The sequence below is a fragment of the Cetorhinus maximus genome, chromosome 17 (assembly GCF_964194155.1).
Source record: "Cetorhinus maximus chromosome 17, sCetMax3.hap1.1, whole genome shotgun sequence".
Classification (NCBI taxonomy): Eukaryota; Metazoa; Chordata; class Chondrichthyes; order Lamniformes; family Cetorhinidae; genus Cetorhinus; species Cetorhinus maximus.
This window is the reverse complement of record NC_135895.1, coordinates 44,128,440-44,145,876: the sequence shown is the minus strand read 5'-3', so window position 1 is coordinate 44,145,876 and position 17,437 is coordinate 44,128,440. Positions and strand designations below refer to the sequence as shown.

Genomic DNA, 17,437 nt, shown 5'->3' with positions numbered 1-17,437 from the left:
TAGTTCTGGTGAAGGGTCATTTGGACTCGAAACGTTAACTGTGCTCCTCTCTGCAGATGCTGCCAGACTTGCTGAGTTTTTCCAGGTATTTTTGTTTTTGTTTTGAATTTCCAGCATCCGCAGTTTTTTGCTTTTATTTTTTTCAATACATGCATCACTGTACAGCCCCAGTTTGAAATCCTATTTAATTCGGTATTCATTTTGATGCATTAAGCTGCTTATGTATGTAATGAGCCAAATACTGCAGCGACTTCTTTGCTCCAACAACATGGGCACGCACATACCATATCCCCCACACCCCTGTGACATGTCTACTAGTTCTACTTGATTTGTCTTGAGTGATTAACACCATGGATCCATAAATTTTAAACTCATTTATTTGAGCAACATTGGCATTGATGAATTCCCATTTTCTACAGGAGCCAAATTCAGTGGTCTGTCAGAATGAGATTGCTGTTTAGTGGTTGAGTTTGCAGTATCTGACTAGCCATATTTTCTATTTGCTGCTCATTCATAGACATCTTGCACTTAGCATCTTGTATCCTCTTCCCAAAATAATCCCTGGTTCAGAGCGTAGACAGGCAAACTGCTCCTAATTCCTGATGATAACTGTTTTTGATGTGGATGAAATTTTATGTTGATAATTTGCAGGAGAATAATTCAGTCTTGCAGGAATGACATCCTACCATTTGTGCCATTGCATCACTATACTGACATCCAAGTCTAGTCAATTTTGGGTGATATCTTAAGCTTGTACATAACTATATATAATTGCATTATGATAGCCAGCCTAGCTAGCTTTGTACCACTATACTTTCATCTAAGTGCAGGATGAATAATGGCAGGAGCTCAAAGGTAAGATGTGTAGTATTGGCCTATGTATATGTGGATTTTCTAGCTAAATTTCCACTTCTACATGTACAAGAGTCGTGGCAGTGAACACTCATGTTACATACTGTTATTTTTTGTATTTGTTCTGGAAATGATTGCTGCTTGTTTGTTGCCTTTCTTTGGTTGTCCAGAGAAAGTGGTAATGGACCATTGTCTTGAATAGTATTAAATAGAATTCTAAGTTTGTGACCAAGCAGTTATGAAGGAATAATGATATAGGTTCTGGTAAGGATAGTGGATGATTTGGAAGTGATGGTGTTTCCAATGTAATTGCTGCTTTTGTCCTCCTTGGAGGCCTTGTCCTCCTTGTGGGTAGCGGCTGAAGGGCAAAGCTATAGAGATGAACTAAGCCAAGTGAGCTTCTGCAGTGTGCTGATAGTGGTGGGGTAGGGTTGTGCTGGGGCTGTGGGTGGTTGGTGCCAGGGTTTATGCTCAGTTCATTGATAAGGGTGCCAATCAAATGGAATGTTCAATCCTGGATGAAGAGTGGTATGGATGGTAATATTAGAGTATGGAAATAATTACCATTACAGGAAATAATTATGGCAATTGACTTTATCTCAAATTAAATAAGACTGCTTGAATATGTTCACTACCTAGCCAATGTTTTGAGTGCATGTCTCCTTTTTTGGCATCCTTCCACCTATGAGAGACGATAGACACACAGCAAACAATCCAGATTTGGGTGCATAAGATTTTACATTATTGGTGCAGTTTAGACAATAATGGCTAGTGTGGATTTTAGATGAGTCCAGTTGGAAATTACCAATTTTTGAACATCATTAGCATAACTTCTGGTGCAGCTTTGAATGGATGCAGAAGCAGAACTTGATAGGGGCATACGGTGGGACAAAAATTCCAAAAGCATTTTGAACGCCTCAGTAGACATCTCTCTCCCTTCAAGCCTCGCAAATGTTAACAGTGGGTTGAGAATTAAGAAATTATAGGGATCAGTGAAGGACAAGAGATCCCAAGGTACAGCACTAGTCCAAAGGCAAGTGATGGAGCAGCTTAGAACTTGATCCCCCATTTGATGGCTGTGGAGATGGAGCTGGTGCTGCAAGAGTTGCTTGTGACCCCCTCAGCCACTCCATGGCACCATCCCCATAGGTCAGTATCCTTTCAAGGAGGTGTATATAGTCACGATTCAGACCATGTCCGACCATTATTCTCACTTGATGTGCCAACCCTTAGTAGCTGTGAATATTCTTGTAGCGGATAGCATAACTCTGCATCTGGCTGTCTGCTGCCTTGAGCCATTGAAAAACCATTCCCCATGATAGATGTCAGGTAAGCAATTCAGGGCTTGTTGATATGGCAGATGGCATCATCAATGCAGCTGTTGATCACCTTGGTATGCCAGTGCCATTGTACTTTGATTGGCATCCTTCTACAGAAACATCCAACCACCTGTATATGGTTAATCAAACATTCACTTATATTCCTGGTGCTACATGGTCTACTGTCCCAAATTGCCTTAGTAATAGCAGCCTCTCCAGGCATTAACTGTCTGCTTAAATGAAATCTAGTCAGCTGTAACTACAGATGCAGATGGACACAGAGCATCTGTTTTGCAGCCTAATTTGCTTGACATTCAGCTGTAGTTCCTCCTTTTCTTCCAAAATAGCAGATTCTTGCTACAGGAAAAAAAATTATGTACATTGGCACAAAGGCTCATGAGAACCTGTGTGGCCACTGGTGGTTGGGGGGTCTGGTGGGCAGGGTGGAAAAAACCAAAAATCATAGAAATGGTCAAGAAATTATTAAGAAATTGTAAATTCAGTTTAGCTACTTATGCTTTTCGAAAAAGCATTTACCAAAGCTAATTCTTTACAGGTGACGTTCTGCATGCCAAAATGTTGGTAATGACATGCAGGATGTCCCACTCCCCAACTGAATATTAAAAGAAACTTCTTACTACTTTTTTAAAGTGATCACATCCTTGTTCCCCAGAAACCAGGTTGCAGCACAATGTGGGTGATTTAACAGCAAAAATGAGTTCCTTCTTCAGCCACTCAATTTATTCTGATGGAATTGGCAGTTTGAAGCAAAAAATCTATTTCTTCCCTTTTGCTTTGGATACCCTTGTCCAACTACCATTTCCAATGAGATCGACAAAATACCATTTTCAGGCCTTGGTGCCGATCTACACCTTTCCTTGAGCACATGAGAACAGTGTAGTGTAGGGTGATTGATCATTCCTTCCTCCTTTCCTCTGGAGAACTTATCAGCATTTCTTGGTGTTCTCCCATGATAGCACAGTTGAGGACATGACCTTGTTTTGTGGTGGATCAATACAAATCCATTATGTACCATAATACAGTTCAGCCACAAATCTCAGCTGCAAGGACTGCATGGTTTCATAGGTTTACTTGTCCTGTAATGAAAAGTATAACTAAAGACATTTCCTTCATGCAACCTGTACTTTATATGTAATATAATATAGGACGTAGCATAAAAACGATGCATAACAAAAACAGTAAATGATAGCTTGCTTTTTATTATTGTTTATTGTGTTCTCAAAAACTGATCAGACTCAAAGAATTTTGCCCAATTACATAAAAATTGTTGTAAAAATGGTAATGATTTTTAAATTCTGGGTCCTTAGTATACTAATGATTACCAGAACATTAAATGGGATATTTCAGACTTTGACCTGTTGTTAATGGTATCTTGAAAAATCTCTTCTTTCCAAAATTTAAAGGACCAAAGTAATGAGGAGAAGCACGCAAATGGACTTATAGTAAGTTTGTAAACCAGTATGCTATATTGTTACTCTCTTTTTCATTTGTATTTGGGTATACAAAGAAAAATATATTGATTTGAAATGCAGTTGAGCAGGAAACCCTATATTTTCTGTGGTGGATATTTAATTACTGATTTACTGTGGTTTACTTTTTTCCTCTGTTGGTTCTTTTTCCTTTATATCTTCTCTAGCCTGGCATCTATGGTGAATGTTATTTGTAAGAGCATTACAAATCCTAGGAATATTAATATTCTTTCTTGTGTAACTGGCCAGATTAATTCCTTGACAAAAGATTGAAATTGTGCCTTAAACTAAAACTGTAAAATGTTGCTGCCTTATATTGTATCCTAGGTTTTTGAATTATAGTAATAATGCAAGCTTTCATTTTGAGATCTACTATTGAAGTTCAGCATGACCTTAATCAGTTGCTGGACTGCAGTTTACAGTCAAACAGGAAATATCTGGTTTGTAGGCTTGTGTAGATGCTGGGTTATGGAACTTGCAACCCTAAAATGGGTCTGATCTTTTTGAAACGCAGGTTTTTGCAATTTTTAGCTCTCTGTCCAGCTCCTGGACTTCCTTCAATGCTTGGCATTTGTTTGGCATTCCTTCACCTGGTTGTAGGACTAGATGCTGTTCAGCTATTTGTACTCTTTTTCAATTTTCTGTCTGCTGGTATGTTTGTTGAATACCATGCAGTTTGCAAACTGCATTATATTTATCTTTTAAAAGGATTCATCTATCACATTTGGTAAGTCTTACAAAATAGACTATTAGAAAACAACATTTTATCCTTTAAATTTATTGAATGTATCTGTTTCAGCTTTAATATCAATCTCAAATACTGAATTGAAATCTGCTGTTTTTAAATGTTTTTTTATTGTAAGCATTGCACTTTAAATGCTTTAACTTGACTACCAAATTAATTGATTTGAAATGAGAAAATGCATCTCCATATTTATGCATTCTTCTAATATCCATGGTATGGTATGATTTGTTTCTGCCATCCAAGTTTTATGTATATTTATGTTCATCCTTTTGGCAATGAAGTGCTTTAATGCATGTTAAAATTTTTTTGCAATATGCTGTAATCATGAGAAATAGACTGCTATAGTAGCACCATTCAAAATTAATATACTCACCCTTTATACATCCACATGTTTAGATATTATATTGCAGCTATATATTGTTTCAAGGTTGCTACCAGGCTGCTGACTCGTTAAAATTGTAATTGCATTTTGAACATAGCCTTGTACCTAACACCATCAAAAGCATTCAGAAGGGTTTTTCTAGTCCTCTTTTAAAATCATTCTAGTTTGCCGATACTTTTCATCTGTGATTTAAAATAAAATGCTGCTTAGTAAAAATCTTTTTTAAAAATTGTATAATTTCTAAACTGTTCCATGAAGTTGTGTTGAAGGAAATGGTTATTGAGTGTGTTCATGTAACTGCTTTCATTCTTGAAATCAGATTGATAAACAAATAACATTCTCCAAATACTGTGCACTTTAAACCACAGGACATGTATTTGCATGGATCTTCAAATTGTTAGCTACTGATGTAACTAACAGATCAAACTGCATTGATCACTGTTGTGAAATTAGTAGCTTTATTTTTGATTATTCTTCCTCTATTCATTAGTTTAGGTTTCTCCTCCGCTTTCTCTTTCTCAGGTTTCAGCTGATTTTCACTCTGGATCTGTTTCTGTGCCCCTCTGTCTTCCATTGTTACTATAGTAATGGAATGGAACTGTTTTAATCTCTTTTTCTCACCTCTCTAGAGTACCATCAACCCAGTCGATGGAATTTTTCAACCTAATCCTCTGGAGTCAACAGTAATTAGCACTATGCCTACCCAAACTGTTTTACCACCAGGTATATAGCTGTCTCCACCAATTATTTTAATTATGATGGTATATGTATTATTGGTAACAGTATTATTGTATTATATTATGAAAAAGAGAGTTGGTCGACTCCTTCATTACATTACTGGCTTTGGGATTTTAATAACAGAAGTAGTTTTGAGGTTAAAAACTAATTTTAAAATATGCAAGTTTTATCCAACACTTGCAGGTAAGTCTATTAATTACATTTAAGGCAAACCAGGAAATATTACATCATTGTATTAAATATTTGCCAGAGGTGGGGAGAGGGGGGTTGAATAACCATATAATTTGAATTTTCACACAAACAGGGAAGAAATATTTTAAAATATTGTTTGAGGGGGCACTTCTGGTTTTTAAAAAAATATATAATTTTAAATGATCATTGCCATTTTGAAAAAAATCAAGTTCTTTATTGATTCTGGATTACAGCACCTAGTTTTGTTCATGTGACTTGTGACTCTTTCTGAGATCGCCACTGTGTTTTTGTTCAAATACAATCCATAATTAAAATAATCTGCAACTTCCAAAATTTATGTTGTAGCCCAAAATTTCATAATCTTTCAAACTTCCTCTATACTAATTGTCTGAAGATGATTTAAAAAGAAGATATTTGATGTTTAAGTTATATTTTGGTGTATTTATGATGTATTTTCTTGAATTAGTGAAACTGATGAAAGGTAATTATATAATGGTTACAGCGCTGTAGGAGTCCATTTGGCCTGTTGCCTCTGTAGCTGTTCCCTACAAGAGCAACTCAGCTGGCCTCACTCCCCACCCATTCCTGCAGCACTGTAATCTTTTTTTTCTTCAGGTGCTTATCCAGTTCCCTTTTGAAAGCCTCAACAGTATCTAACACCACCACACTCTCCGGTCGTGCATTCTACACCCTAACCATTCACTGCGTAAACAAAGTTTTTTCCATGTTGCCATTGGTTCTTTTGCCAACCAGCTTAAATCAATGTCCTCTGCTTCTTGACCCTTCTGCCTTGAATGTTTCTCACTAGGTATTCTGTCTAGATCCCTCCTGATTTTGAATACTTCCATTAAATCTCCGCTCAACCTTCCCTTCTCTAAGGGCCCAGCTTCTTTAATCTATCCACTAATTGAAGTCCCTCATACCTAGAACCATTCTCGTAAATCTTTTCTGCACCCTCTCTAAACCCTTCACATAGGAACAGGAGTAAGCCATTTGGCCCATCAAGCCTGATCTGCCATGCTGGTTGTGGTCTCAACTCCACTTTCCTGTCTACCCACCATAATCCTTGACTCCCTTGTCTATCAAAAATCTATCTAACTCGGCCTTGAATAAAGTGTGGTGTTCACAACTGGATGCAATACTCCAGGTGAGGCCAAACTAGGTTTGTCATAATTTGCCTTTGTTGGCCATTTGGCCCCTTGAGCCAGCTCCCCCATTCAATAAGATCATAGCTGATGATTGTGCCCTTAACTCCATTTTCCTGCCTGCGCCCCACCCCTTGACTCTCGTAAGAATATAAGAATACTCATAAAACCTATGCCTTTTAAACCACATTTAATCCACAGTGTTGCTTTGTTGAAATCATCCATCGATTATTGCTTGATAAATTTCAAGGTGGCCATCACCAGTTCACTATGTAGAGCACACTGCCCATTGGAGTGTTACCATATCACATATTGCTCTCAAACTGAAGAAAACTATTCCAATGAACTTAATTGCGTATTTATTATAAAATATATCCACTGTTAATCTCCTTGTAGATTCTCCAATGGAATTCTCCAATTCTCTTCAGTGGAAAATCCATGGAAACCCTGAAGAAATTGCATACACATCATTTTACTGGGGTTTCCATAGGATTTTTTCATAGTCAGCCCTGCTTAAAAGGCTATTACTTTATGGGTCTTAACTAAGATGTACTTTGATTTATCACCCTACTCCCTCTAGCCCTTCTCCTCCTCCTCCTCCTCAAGCCCCCATCGCGTCTATTTTAAAATCCTCATTGTTTACTGCCCTTCTTTGAAACACAAATTAATTTCTTACCAAGACATCCACCTTCCTTTGATTCCTCAGCCTCTATAGTGAATGATTTGTCATCATCAGTAATTGTAACATCCACCTCAGCTCTCCTTTCCCCACCTCTGTTCTTCATTTACTACTTTCCTTTGTTCCCTAAACATCCCCTTCCATATAAACTCTCCCTCACATTACAGCCACCTCTTTGATCACTGGTGAATCTTTCTGGCCATTTATCCCTTAATACCCCAACTGTGTTCAAGCTCCCACTGCCTGGCCTTTGGCCCTTCATTTGCCTCTGCAGCTGTTGAATTGTTCAACCACTTTCTCATCTCCACTTGATGCGCCTCTCCCTAGCAACACCTTCATTGTTTTCCATTCTGATTGTTTTCTGGTAAGGCCTCCAATTTTGCATTTTAAAACTCAAATGGCAGAGCCTTGATAGTATCTGGTGCACTGTTGGTTTAGCCATCCTTGACGCCTCAGTCCTTGCAAGTTACTGTGTATCTTTAACCTAACTTTATGTGCAAAAGTCATTGTTATCACTTCCCAAATCTGTGCCTATCTCTCCTACAATTCCCTGTTTAAATTTCTGAAATAAATTTTCCAAACACCCTACAGCACAGTACTGAAATGGCTTTAACAAAAGTCACGGACAACATTGACCCAGATCTTGTGGTCCCAATAGTGGTGAACACTGAGCCAAGAATCAAAGGGAGGAGGGATCAAAAGCAGATCAAAGAAAGCATTGAAAGTCATTGTAAACACTTACCTGTGATTGAGCTGAAAGCAGACCTCAAGGGGTGTGTCTTCAACACATAATGTCAAAGGAGGCATGGCTTTGCTGGAATTGTGCCATGCCACTAAGCCTCCCTACTTACCTCACCAATGAAGCCTTTCTGCAGCTGGGAGAAAAAGTTCCCGCTGCAGTCAACAACAAAAAGTTAGGGATGTGGTTTTTAATGCAGTTAATGATGTATGCCTCCATTTCACTGCTAACCGCAAGGTCTGGGCCATTCTCTGTGACCATATGGTACATTGCACCTCCTTCACCCCACTGTAGACTTTACAGGGTTGACTATCCCATTCTCCAGTGTCTCTCTTCCATTCTCAAGCTCTGGGCAAGCTGAGGTTTGCTGAAGATAATGACTGATGTGCCTTCCTCATATGTCAGATTGTCACGTGACATTGCTGTTGCTTGGATCGTAGTCAAAGTATCTCCAGCAATGGCTTCTCTTCCCACCTTCATACCCTCACTTCGGGAGTTGCTCAAGGGTGCATTTTTGGCTCCTTTTCTTCCTTTTCATGCAGTCTCTTGGTGACGCCATCCAGAAAATGGATTTGTGTGACAGTCTTGTATGAGCCACAGTTTTCTCCAACTAAACATTGAGAAACCTGAAGCCATCATCTTTGCCCTGTATCAAAACCTGCATTCTGAGGTATCTAGTTAATGATAGTTAAGGAAAATTTTGGGCAGAATTTTACATGTGGTGTGCGGGGGCGGGCCCAACACGCTGGAACCTAAAATGACGTGTGATGATGTCAGGTGTGTGTCCTGACGTTATTGCGCCGTCTCGCGATATTTCATTTGGCAGGCATGCGCCGGAGTCAGCTGCTCACCGCTGATAATTGAAAGGCCTATTAAGGCCATTAATGTATTAATTAACTCCAAATTTACGCTGCCCAGCCAACCTAACAGTTGGCGGGCAGGCGATAAGGCAAGCGGCCTTTACATTTTTTAGGAAACCTCATCCACGAGCAGAATGAGGTTTCCTAAAGCTAATACTGACAATATGAAAACTTTATTTTGAAAATAAAAACATATCCCATCTCATGTGACACAGTCACATGGGGGGACATGTTTCATTAAATTTTTAATGTTTTTAATAATGTTTTTAAAAAGCGCTTAAATCTCCCTGAGGCAGCTCCATGCCTCAGGGAGATTGAAGCACTATTTCGCGTGCATGCGCGAAAGAGCGCTGGACCTGACTCTCCCCCCTCCCTCTGCCCACATAGGTAGCATCAGCGGTACCGTTCCGCAACCGCCTGCGCCCGCTCCCACCAAGCCCGCCTGACCAATGTAAAATCCTGGCCATTGAAGTTAACTTCCTATAAGATAAGGTGGTGTCAGCATGAAGAAAGAAGCTGATTGCTGAAAAGCTAGTGAGCCTTTGATTTATTTTTGTTAAGTCAGTAATAGTCTAATAAGTAGAGACATGGCAGGGAATCTTGGTGCAGTGAAGTGCATATCCAGTTCCAAGTGGGAGCTCCAGGAAGCTGCTTGTGTCAGCAGAAGAGCTTGAACTCCAGGTTTCGTGGAAAGCATGTTTCTGGATCTGGTCACATTGCAGGTTGAGTGTTTGTAGGCTGAGTGGGAATGGGTGACTGCCAGGATACTAAAGACGACCAGGCAGATAGTGCAGGAGACCCCTGAGTGCATCTGGCTGTCCAACTAGTATTCAATTCTGAATACTAGTGAAAGTGATGGTCCTTGGCACCAGAGGCAAGGATGTCAGCTGCATGGTCTGTACCATTACCAACCACATGGGTAGAAAGAGCGATGAGGTCCTGTGGGCAGATTTTAGCGATCAAGAAGCAGGACCCGGAAGATAGTAATCCCAGATTACTCCCAGTGTCGCGTGCTTGGGAGTATAGAAATGGGTAGAGCAGATGGATGTGTGGCTGAAGGGATGGTGCAGGAGGGTGGGTTTTAGATTCCTTGGACATTGGGATTGGCTCTTGAGGATATGGTGACCTGTACAGGCTGGACTAGTTGCACCTATACAGAGTTAGGACTAATGTCCTTGCAGGGTGATTTGCTCGTGCTTTTGGGGAGGCTTTAAACTAACTTGCCAGAGTGATGGGAACCAGAAGGCAATAGTAGAGGGGAAAACAAGGTACGTAAAGGATTGGAAGAGACAGTCAGCACTAGATTTAAAAATAGCAAGATATAACATAGGGTCAGAGTAAGAGAGAATGCAATAAGGTCTAAATTAGGTTTACAATGCATGTATGTGAATGCACAATGTGGTAAATAAGGTTGGTGAACTGCAGGCGCATCCATATTGGGAATCTGATGTTGTGGAGATAAGGGAGACCCGATTCATAAAAGGGCAGGACTGGGTACTAAATATTCCTTGATACAAGGTGTTCAGGAAAGATGGGGAAGAAAGGAGGAGGGGTTTCGTATTGACTAAGGATAATATTACAGCGCTGGAGAGAGAGGATGTACATGAGGGATCAAGAACAGAATCTATTTGGTTAGATCTAGGAAACAATAGAGGAAACACTATACACTACTGGATGAATTCTATAGGCCACTAACTAACGGGAAAGATGTAGAAGAACAAATTTGCAAGGAAATTACAGAAAGGTGCAAAAACTATAGGGGGACTTTAATTATCCTAATATAGATATTTTGTCAAAGCTTTTCATCTTGCACTCATCAGGACAATCACAAGAATACCAATGTCAGGGGAAGCAACAACTTTATACTGTATGAGAAGAGTGTTGATCGGTTGGCTAGTGGACTCTGGTAGAGGCATTGTCATGGAGAATGTACCAGTTAATGGTGACTGACAGTTAAATGCCACGCATTGTTTGAAACTTAAACCGAGCAGCTGGACTCTGGTCAAGGCATTACCCTGAGGAATGAACCAGCAAATCTCCTATTTTGTTTAGCTGAAACAGACGCAGTGTGTGTACATGTTCTTTCTGTCTGTAAAGAATAGGGCCCTGTGTATTAATATACATAGCTTCCAGTACATGCAAATGTGCCACACTGTGAGCCCCACTGACCATCTTAAATTGGTTGTCAGGGTAATTTTTAGTACACTGAGGATCATTTTAGCAAATGTTGTCCAATTACAGAATCACATCTAATGTTGGACACTGTGTTTTGAGTTTGCAAGCACGGGCTGGTTGGGTACAGTCTGTACCTTGCCCTTTGTGAATAATGGAAGGTGCATGCTGTTTTATACAATCCGCCAGTCTTTGGGACATACGGCCTACATACCTAGCATCATACTGGCACTGAAATTCATAAACCACATTACTCATTTGTGAGATAGGCAGAATGTATTTTTGGCTTTGTGGCAGTATCCTGTTAGTGGCGAATACCACTCGTGTTGCATTCCAGAGTAGAAATAATTAATTGGTGAAGGACCAATTTCTGTGGGCTGAGAACAGATCAGGCCCAAGTAAATTGGAATCTAAGATTGGTAAGCAAAACTGTAATTTTACAATGGATTGTCTTTAAAGAGCAGATGGGTACAGTCAAGGTACATTCCCAAGTGGGAGAGGGAAAAGTAGAACAAATCAAGCCAGAGCTTGAGGATGAGAGAGGGGGAGGGATGAGGCAATAAAAGGGTGCATACAACAGATATCATGCCGATGATACGAGTGAAAACCAGGCTGAAAGTAGAAGGTTCAGAGAGAAAATGAAAAAAGAAGGGAGAGCAGCAAAGTGACCGTATGAGAATAGACTGGCAGACAACATAAAAGAGAATCCAGAAGGTAAAAGGAGGAGTAGAGCCGATTTAAGGGATTTATAGATGGAGGCAGAGGGCATGGTTGAGGTGGTAAGTGAGTACTTTGCATGTGTCTTTACCAAGAAAGAAGATGCTGCCAAAGTCATAGTGAAGGAGGAAGTAGTTGAGACAATGGGGAGGAGCTATTAGAGAAGCTGGTTTCACTTAAAGTTGATAAGACACCAGGACCAGATGGGATATTTCCGATGATACTGAAGAAAATAGAAATTGTGGAGGCGCAGGCTATAATCTTCAAATCCTCCTTAGATACAGGGGTGGTAGCAGAGGATTAGAGAACTGCATTTGTTCAAAAAAAGGTGCAAGGATAAACCCAGCAACTACAGGTCAGTAACCTCGGTGGGTCGCTTTTGGCAATGATAATCAGGAACAAAATTAACAGTCACTTGAACAAATATGGATTAATTAAGAGCCAGCACAGATTTGTTATGGGCAAATGATGTTTAACTAATTTGACTAAGTTTGTCAATGAAGTAAGAAGAGGGTTGATGTGGCATACATGGTTTCCAAAAGGTGTTTGTTAAAGTACCATATACCAGGCTTGTCAGTAAGCCCATGGGATGAAAGGGATAGTGGCAGCATCAATATGAAGTGGCTGAATGACGAGAAACAGAGTAGTGGTGAATGGTTATTTTTCAGACTGGAGGAAGGCATATAGTGGGGCTCCCATGAGGTCAATGTTATGACCGCTGCCTTACATGATCTGTACTAATTACCTAGACTTGGGTGTGCAAAGCATATGTCAAAATTTGTAGACAAGACAAAACTTGAAAGCATTGTGAACTGTGAGGGGTTAGTGATAGACTTTAAGTGGATATGGACAGGCTGGTGGAATGGGCAGAGACATGGTATATGAAATTTATTACAGAGAAATGTGAAGTGATACATTTTGGTAGGAATAGTTAGGAAAGGCAATATAAAATAAAGGGTACTATTCTAGAGCGGTTCAGGAGCAGAGGACCTGGCAGTATATGTGCACAAATCATTGAAGATGGCAGGGCAGATTGAGAAAGTGATTAATGAAGCATTCAGGATCCTGGGCTTTATAAATAGAAGCATAGAGTACAGAAGGAAGGAGATCCTGGTGAACCTTTTATGTAATTGATATTAAGTATCTTCCAAAAGGTTTAATTTAATTTAAAGCGATAAGTCATGGCAGGAGAGCTCAAAGTTGTGGTGTGCTCCTCCTGCTGTATGTGGGAAGCCGGGCACATTTCCAATGCCCGGGGCCAGCATGTGTGCGGGAAGTGTCTCCAGCTGCAGCTCCTGGAATCCCGGGTTTTGGAGCTGGAGTGGCGTCTGGGGACACTGTGGAGCATCCGCGAAATGGAGATTATTGTGCACGTATAGAGAGGTGGTCACACCGCAGGCTAAGAGTCCACAGGCGGGAAGGGAATGGGCGACCACCAGGCAAAGCAAGAGGACTAGGCAGGCAGTGCAGGAAAACCCTGTGGCTATTCCCGTGCAAAACAGATATACCGCTTTGGATACTGTTGGGGGGAATGGCCCCTCAGGAGAAAGCAGCAACAGCCAAATTCGGTGCACCGCGGTTGGCTCTGCTGCACAGGGGAGAAGTAAAAAGTGTGGGAATGCAATAGTTATAGGGGATTCAATTGTAAGGGGAATAGATAGGCGTTTCTGTGGCTGCAAACGAGACTCCAGGATGGTATGTTGCCTCCCTGGTGCTAGGGTCAAGGTTGTCTCAGAGCGGCTAGAGGACATTCTGAAGGAGAAGGGTGAACAGCCAGTGGTCGTGGTACACGTTGGTACAAACGACATAGGTAAAAAAAAGGATGAGGTCCTAAAAGCAGAATATAGGGAGTTAGGAAGTAAGTTGAAAAGTAGGACCTCAAAGATAGTGATCTCAGGATTACTACCAGTGCCACGTGCCAGTCAGACTAGAAATAGCAGGATATATTGGATGAATACGTGGCTGAAGAGATGGTGTGAAGGGGATGGTTTCAGATTCCTGGGGCAATGGGACCGGTTCTGGGGGAGGTGGGACCAGTACAAACTGGACGGGTTTCACCTGGGCAGGAACAGGACTGATGTCCTAGGGGGATCATTTGCTAGAGTGGTTCGGGAGGGTTTAAACTAAAATGGCAGGGGGATGGGAACCTATGCAAGGAGGCAGAGGAAGGGGAATCAAGGACAAGAACAAAAGACAGAAAGGGGAATAAGAGAAGTGTTAGGCAGAGAAATCAAGGGCAAGAATCAAACAGGGCCTCAGTGAAAAATAGTGGTAACGGGACAAGTAATGTTAAAAAGACAAGCCTTAAGGCTTTGTGCCTTAATGCAAGGAGCATTTGCAATAAAGTGGATGAATTAACCGTGCAAATAGATGTAAACAAGTATGATATAGTCGGGATTACGGAGTCATGGCTGCAGGGTGACCAGGGATGGGAACTGAACATCCAGGGGTATTCAGTATTTAGGAAGGACAGACAAAAAGGAAAAGCTGTGGAGTTGCATTGCTGGTGAAAGAGGAAATTAACGCAGTAGTGAGGAAAGATATTAGCTCCGACGATGTGGAATCTGTATGGATAGAGCTGAGAAACACTAAGGGGCAAAAAACGTTAGTGGAGGTTGTATATAGACCCCCAAACTGTAGTGGTGATGTTGGGAATGGCATTAAACAGGAAATTAGAGATGCATGTAATAAAGGAACATCTGTAATTATGGGTGACTTTAATATGCATATGATAGGGCAAATCAAATTAGCAACAGTACCGTAGAGGAGGAATCTCTGGAGTGTATACGGGATGTTTTTCTGGACCAATACATTGAGGAACCAACGAGAGAACAGGCCATCATCGACTGGGTATTGTGTAACGAGAAAGGAATAATTGGCAATCTAGTTGTGCGAGGCCCCTTGGGGATGAGCGACCATAATATGATAGAATTCTTCATCAAGATGGAGAGTGATGTAGTTGATTCTGAGACTTGGGTCCTAAATCTTAATAAAGGAAACTATGATGGTATGAAGTGCGAGTTGGTTATGATGGATTGGGAAATATTACTTGAAAAAATGACGGTGGATAGGCAATGGCAAACATTCAAAGAGCGCACGGGTGAACTACAACAATTGTTTATTCCTGTCTGGCGGAAAAATAAAGCAGAAAAGGTGGCCAAACCATGGCTTACAAGGGAAATTAGAGATAGTATTAGATGCAAGGAAGAGGCATACAAATTGGCCAGAAAAAACAACAGACCTGAGGATTGGGAGCAGTTTAGAATTCAGCAAAGGAGGACCAAGGGATTGATTAAGTAGGGGAAAATAGAGTACGAGAGTAAGCTTGCAGGGAACATAAAAACTGACTAAAAGTTTCTATAGGTATATCAAGAGAAAAAGATTGGTGAAGACAAATGTAGGTCCCTTATAGTCAGAAACAGGGGAATTTATAATGGGGAGCAAAGAAATGGCTGACCAACTAAATACATACTTTGGTTCTGTCTTCACCAAAGGAGGACACTAATAACATACCAGAAATGTTGGGGAACACCAGGTTTAGTTAGAGGGAGGAACTGAAAGAAATCATTATTAGTAAGGAAATGGTGTTGGGGAAATTGATGGGATTGAAGGCCGATAAATCCCCGGGGCCCGATAACCTACATCCCAGAGTACTTAAGGAAGTGGCCTTAGAAATAGTGGATGCATTGGTGGTCATCTTCCGAGTTTCTATAGACTCTGGAACAGTTCCTACAGATTGGAGGGTAGCTAATGTCACCCCACTATTTAAAAAGGGAGGCAGAGAGAAAACAGGGAATTATAGACCAGTCAGCCTGACGTCGGTAGTGGGGAAAATTCTAAAGTCCATTATAAAAGATTTAGTAGTTGAGCGCGTGGAACAGAGTGGCAGAATTGGACAGAGTGAGCATGGATTTACGAAAGGGAAATCATGCTTGACAAATCAACTGGAATTTTTCGAGGATGTAATTAGTAGAGTTGATGAGGGGGAGCCAGTGGATGTGGTTTATTTGGACTTTCAGAAGGCTTTTGACAAAGTCCTACATAAAAGATTGGCGTGTAAAATTAAAGCGCATGGGATTGGGGGTAATGTATTGAGATGGATAGAAAACTGGTTGGCAGACAGGAAACAAAGTGTAGGAATAAACGGGTCTTTTTCCAAATGGCAGGCAGTGACTAGTAGGGTACTGCAGGGATCGGTGCTGGGACCCCAGTTATTCACAATATATATTAATGATTTAGATGAAGGAATTAAATGTAATATCTCCAAATTTGCAGATGGCACAAAGCTGGGTGGGAGGGTGAGCTGTGAGGAGGATGCAGAGATGCTTCACTGTGATTTGGACAAGCTGAGTGAGTGGGCAAATGCATGGCAGATGCAGTATAATGTGGATAAATGTGAGGTTATCCATTTTGGTAGCAAAAACAGGAAGGCAAATTATTATCTGAATGGCTATAAATTGAGAGAGGGGAATGTGCAATGAGACCTGGGTGTCCTTGTACAGCAATTGCTGAAGGTAAGCATGCAGGTGCAGCAGGCGGTAAAGAAGGCAAATGGTATGTTGACCTTCATAGCCAGAGGATTCAAATACAGGAACAGGGATGTCTTGCTGCAATTGTACAGGGCCTTGGTGAGACCACGCCTGGAATATTGTGTGCAGTTTTGGTCTCCTTATCTGAGGAAGGATGTACTTGCTATAGAGGGAGTGCAGCGAAGGTTTACCCAAATTATTCCTGAGATGGCGGGACTGACATATGAGGAGATATTGAGTCGATTAGGATTATATTTGCTGGAGTTCAGAAGAATGAGGGTGGGGGGAGGATCTCATAGAAACCTATAAAATTCTCACAGGTCTAGACAGGGTAGATGCAGGAAGGATGTTCCCGATGGTGGGAGAGTCCAGAACCAGGGGTCACAGTCTGAGGATACAGGGTAGAGCATTTAGGACTGAGATAAGGAGAAATTTCTTCACCCAGAGAATGGTGAGCCTGTGGAATTCGTTACCACAGAAAGTAGTTGAGGCCAAAACATTGTATGCTTTCAAGAAGGAGTTAGATATAGCTCTTGGGGCGAAAGGGATCAAAGGGTATGGGGAGAAAGAGGGGGCAGGCTATTGAGTTGGATGATCAGCCATGATCATAGTGAATGGCGGAGCAGGCTCAAAGGGCCAAATGGCCTACTCGTCCTAGTTTCTATGCTTCTATGAAACACTGATATGGCCTTATCTGTCCAATTCCAGGCACCACCTTTAGGAATGATATGAAGGCATTGGAGAAGGTCTAGAAATGATTTGAAAATGGTTCTGGGTTACATGGATAGACTGGCAAAGCTGGAGCTGTACTTGGAGAAGATAAGGTTGAGAGCAGATTTGTTAGATGTGTTCAAAATCACGAGGTATCTTGGCAGAGT

The 17,437-nt window shown here is 41.1% G+C and overlaps 1 protein-coding gene across 10 annotated transcripts in view; it reads left to right on the top strand.

The window, feature by feature from the left end:
* Positions 1-17,437, top strand: part of osbpl9 (oxysterol binding protein-like 9) — a 279,318-nt gene that overhangs the window by 195,061 nt on the left and 66,820 nt on the right. For 6 of the 10 annotated variants that reach the window (XM_078561121.1, XM_078561118.1, XM_078561126.1 and 3 more), the window contains 2 exons: positions 3,596-3,634; positions 5,418-5,511. In XM_078561121.1, the coding sequence (XP_078417247.1) occupies positions 3,596-3,634; positions 5,418-5,511 (133 nt within the window). The remainder of the gene's footprint in view (positions 1-3,595; positions 3,635-5,417; positions 5,512-17,437) is intronic. The other 4 variants (XM_078561122.1, XM_078561120.1, XM_078561119.1 and 1 more) reach the window with 1 other exon arrangement.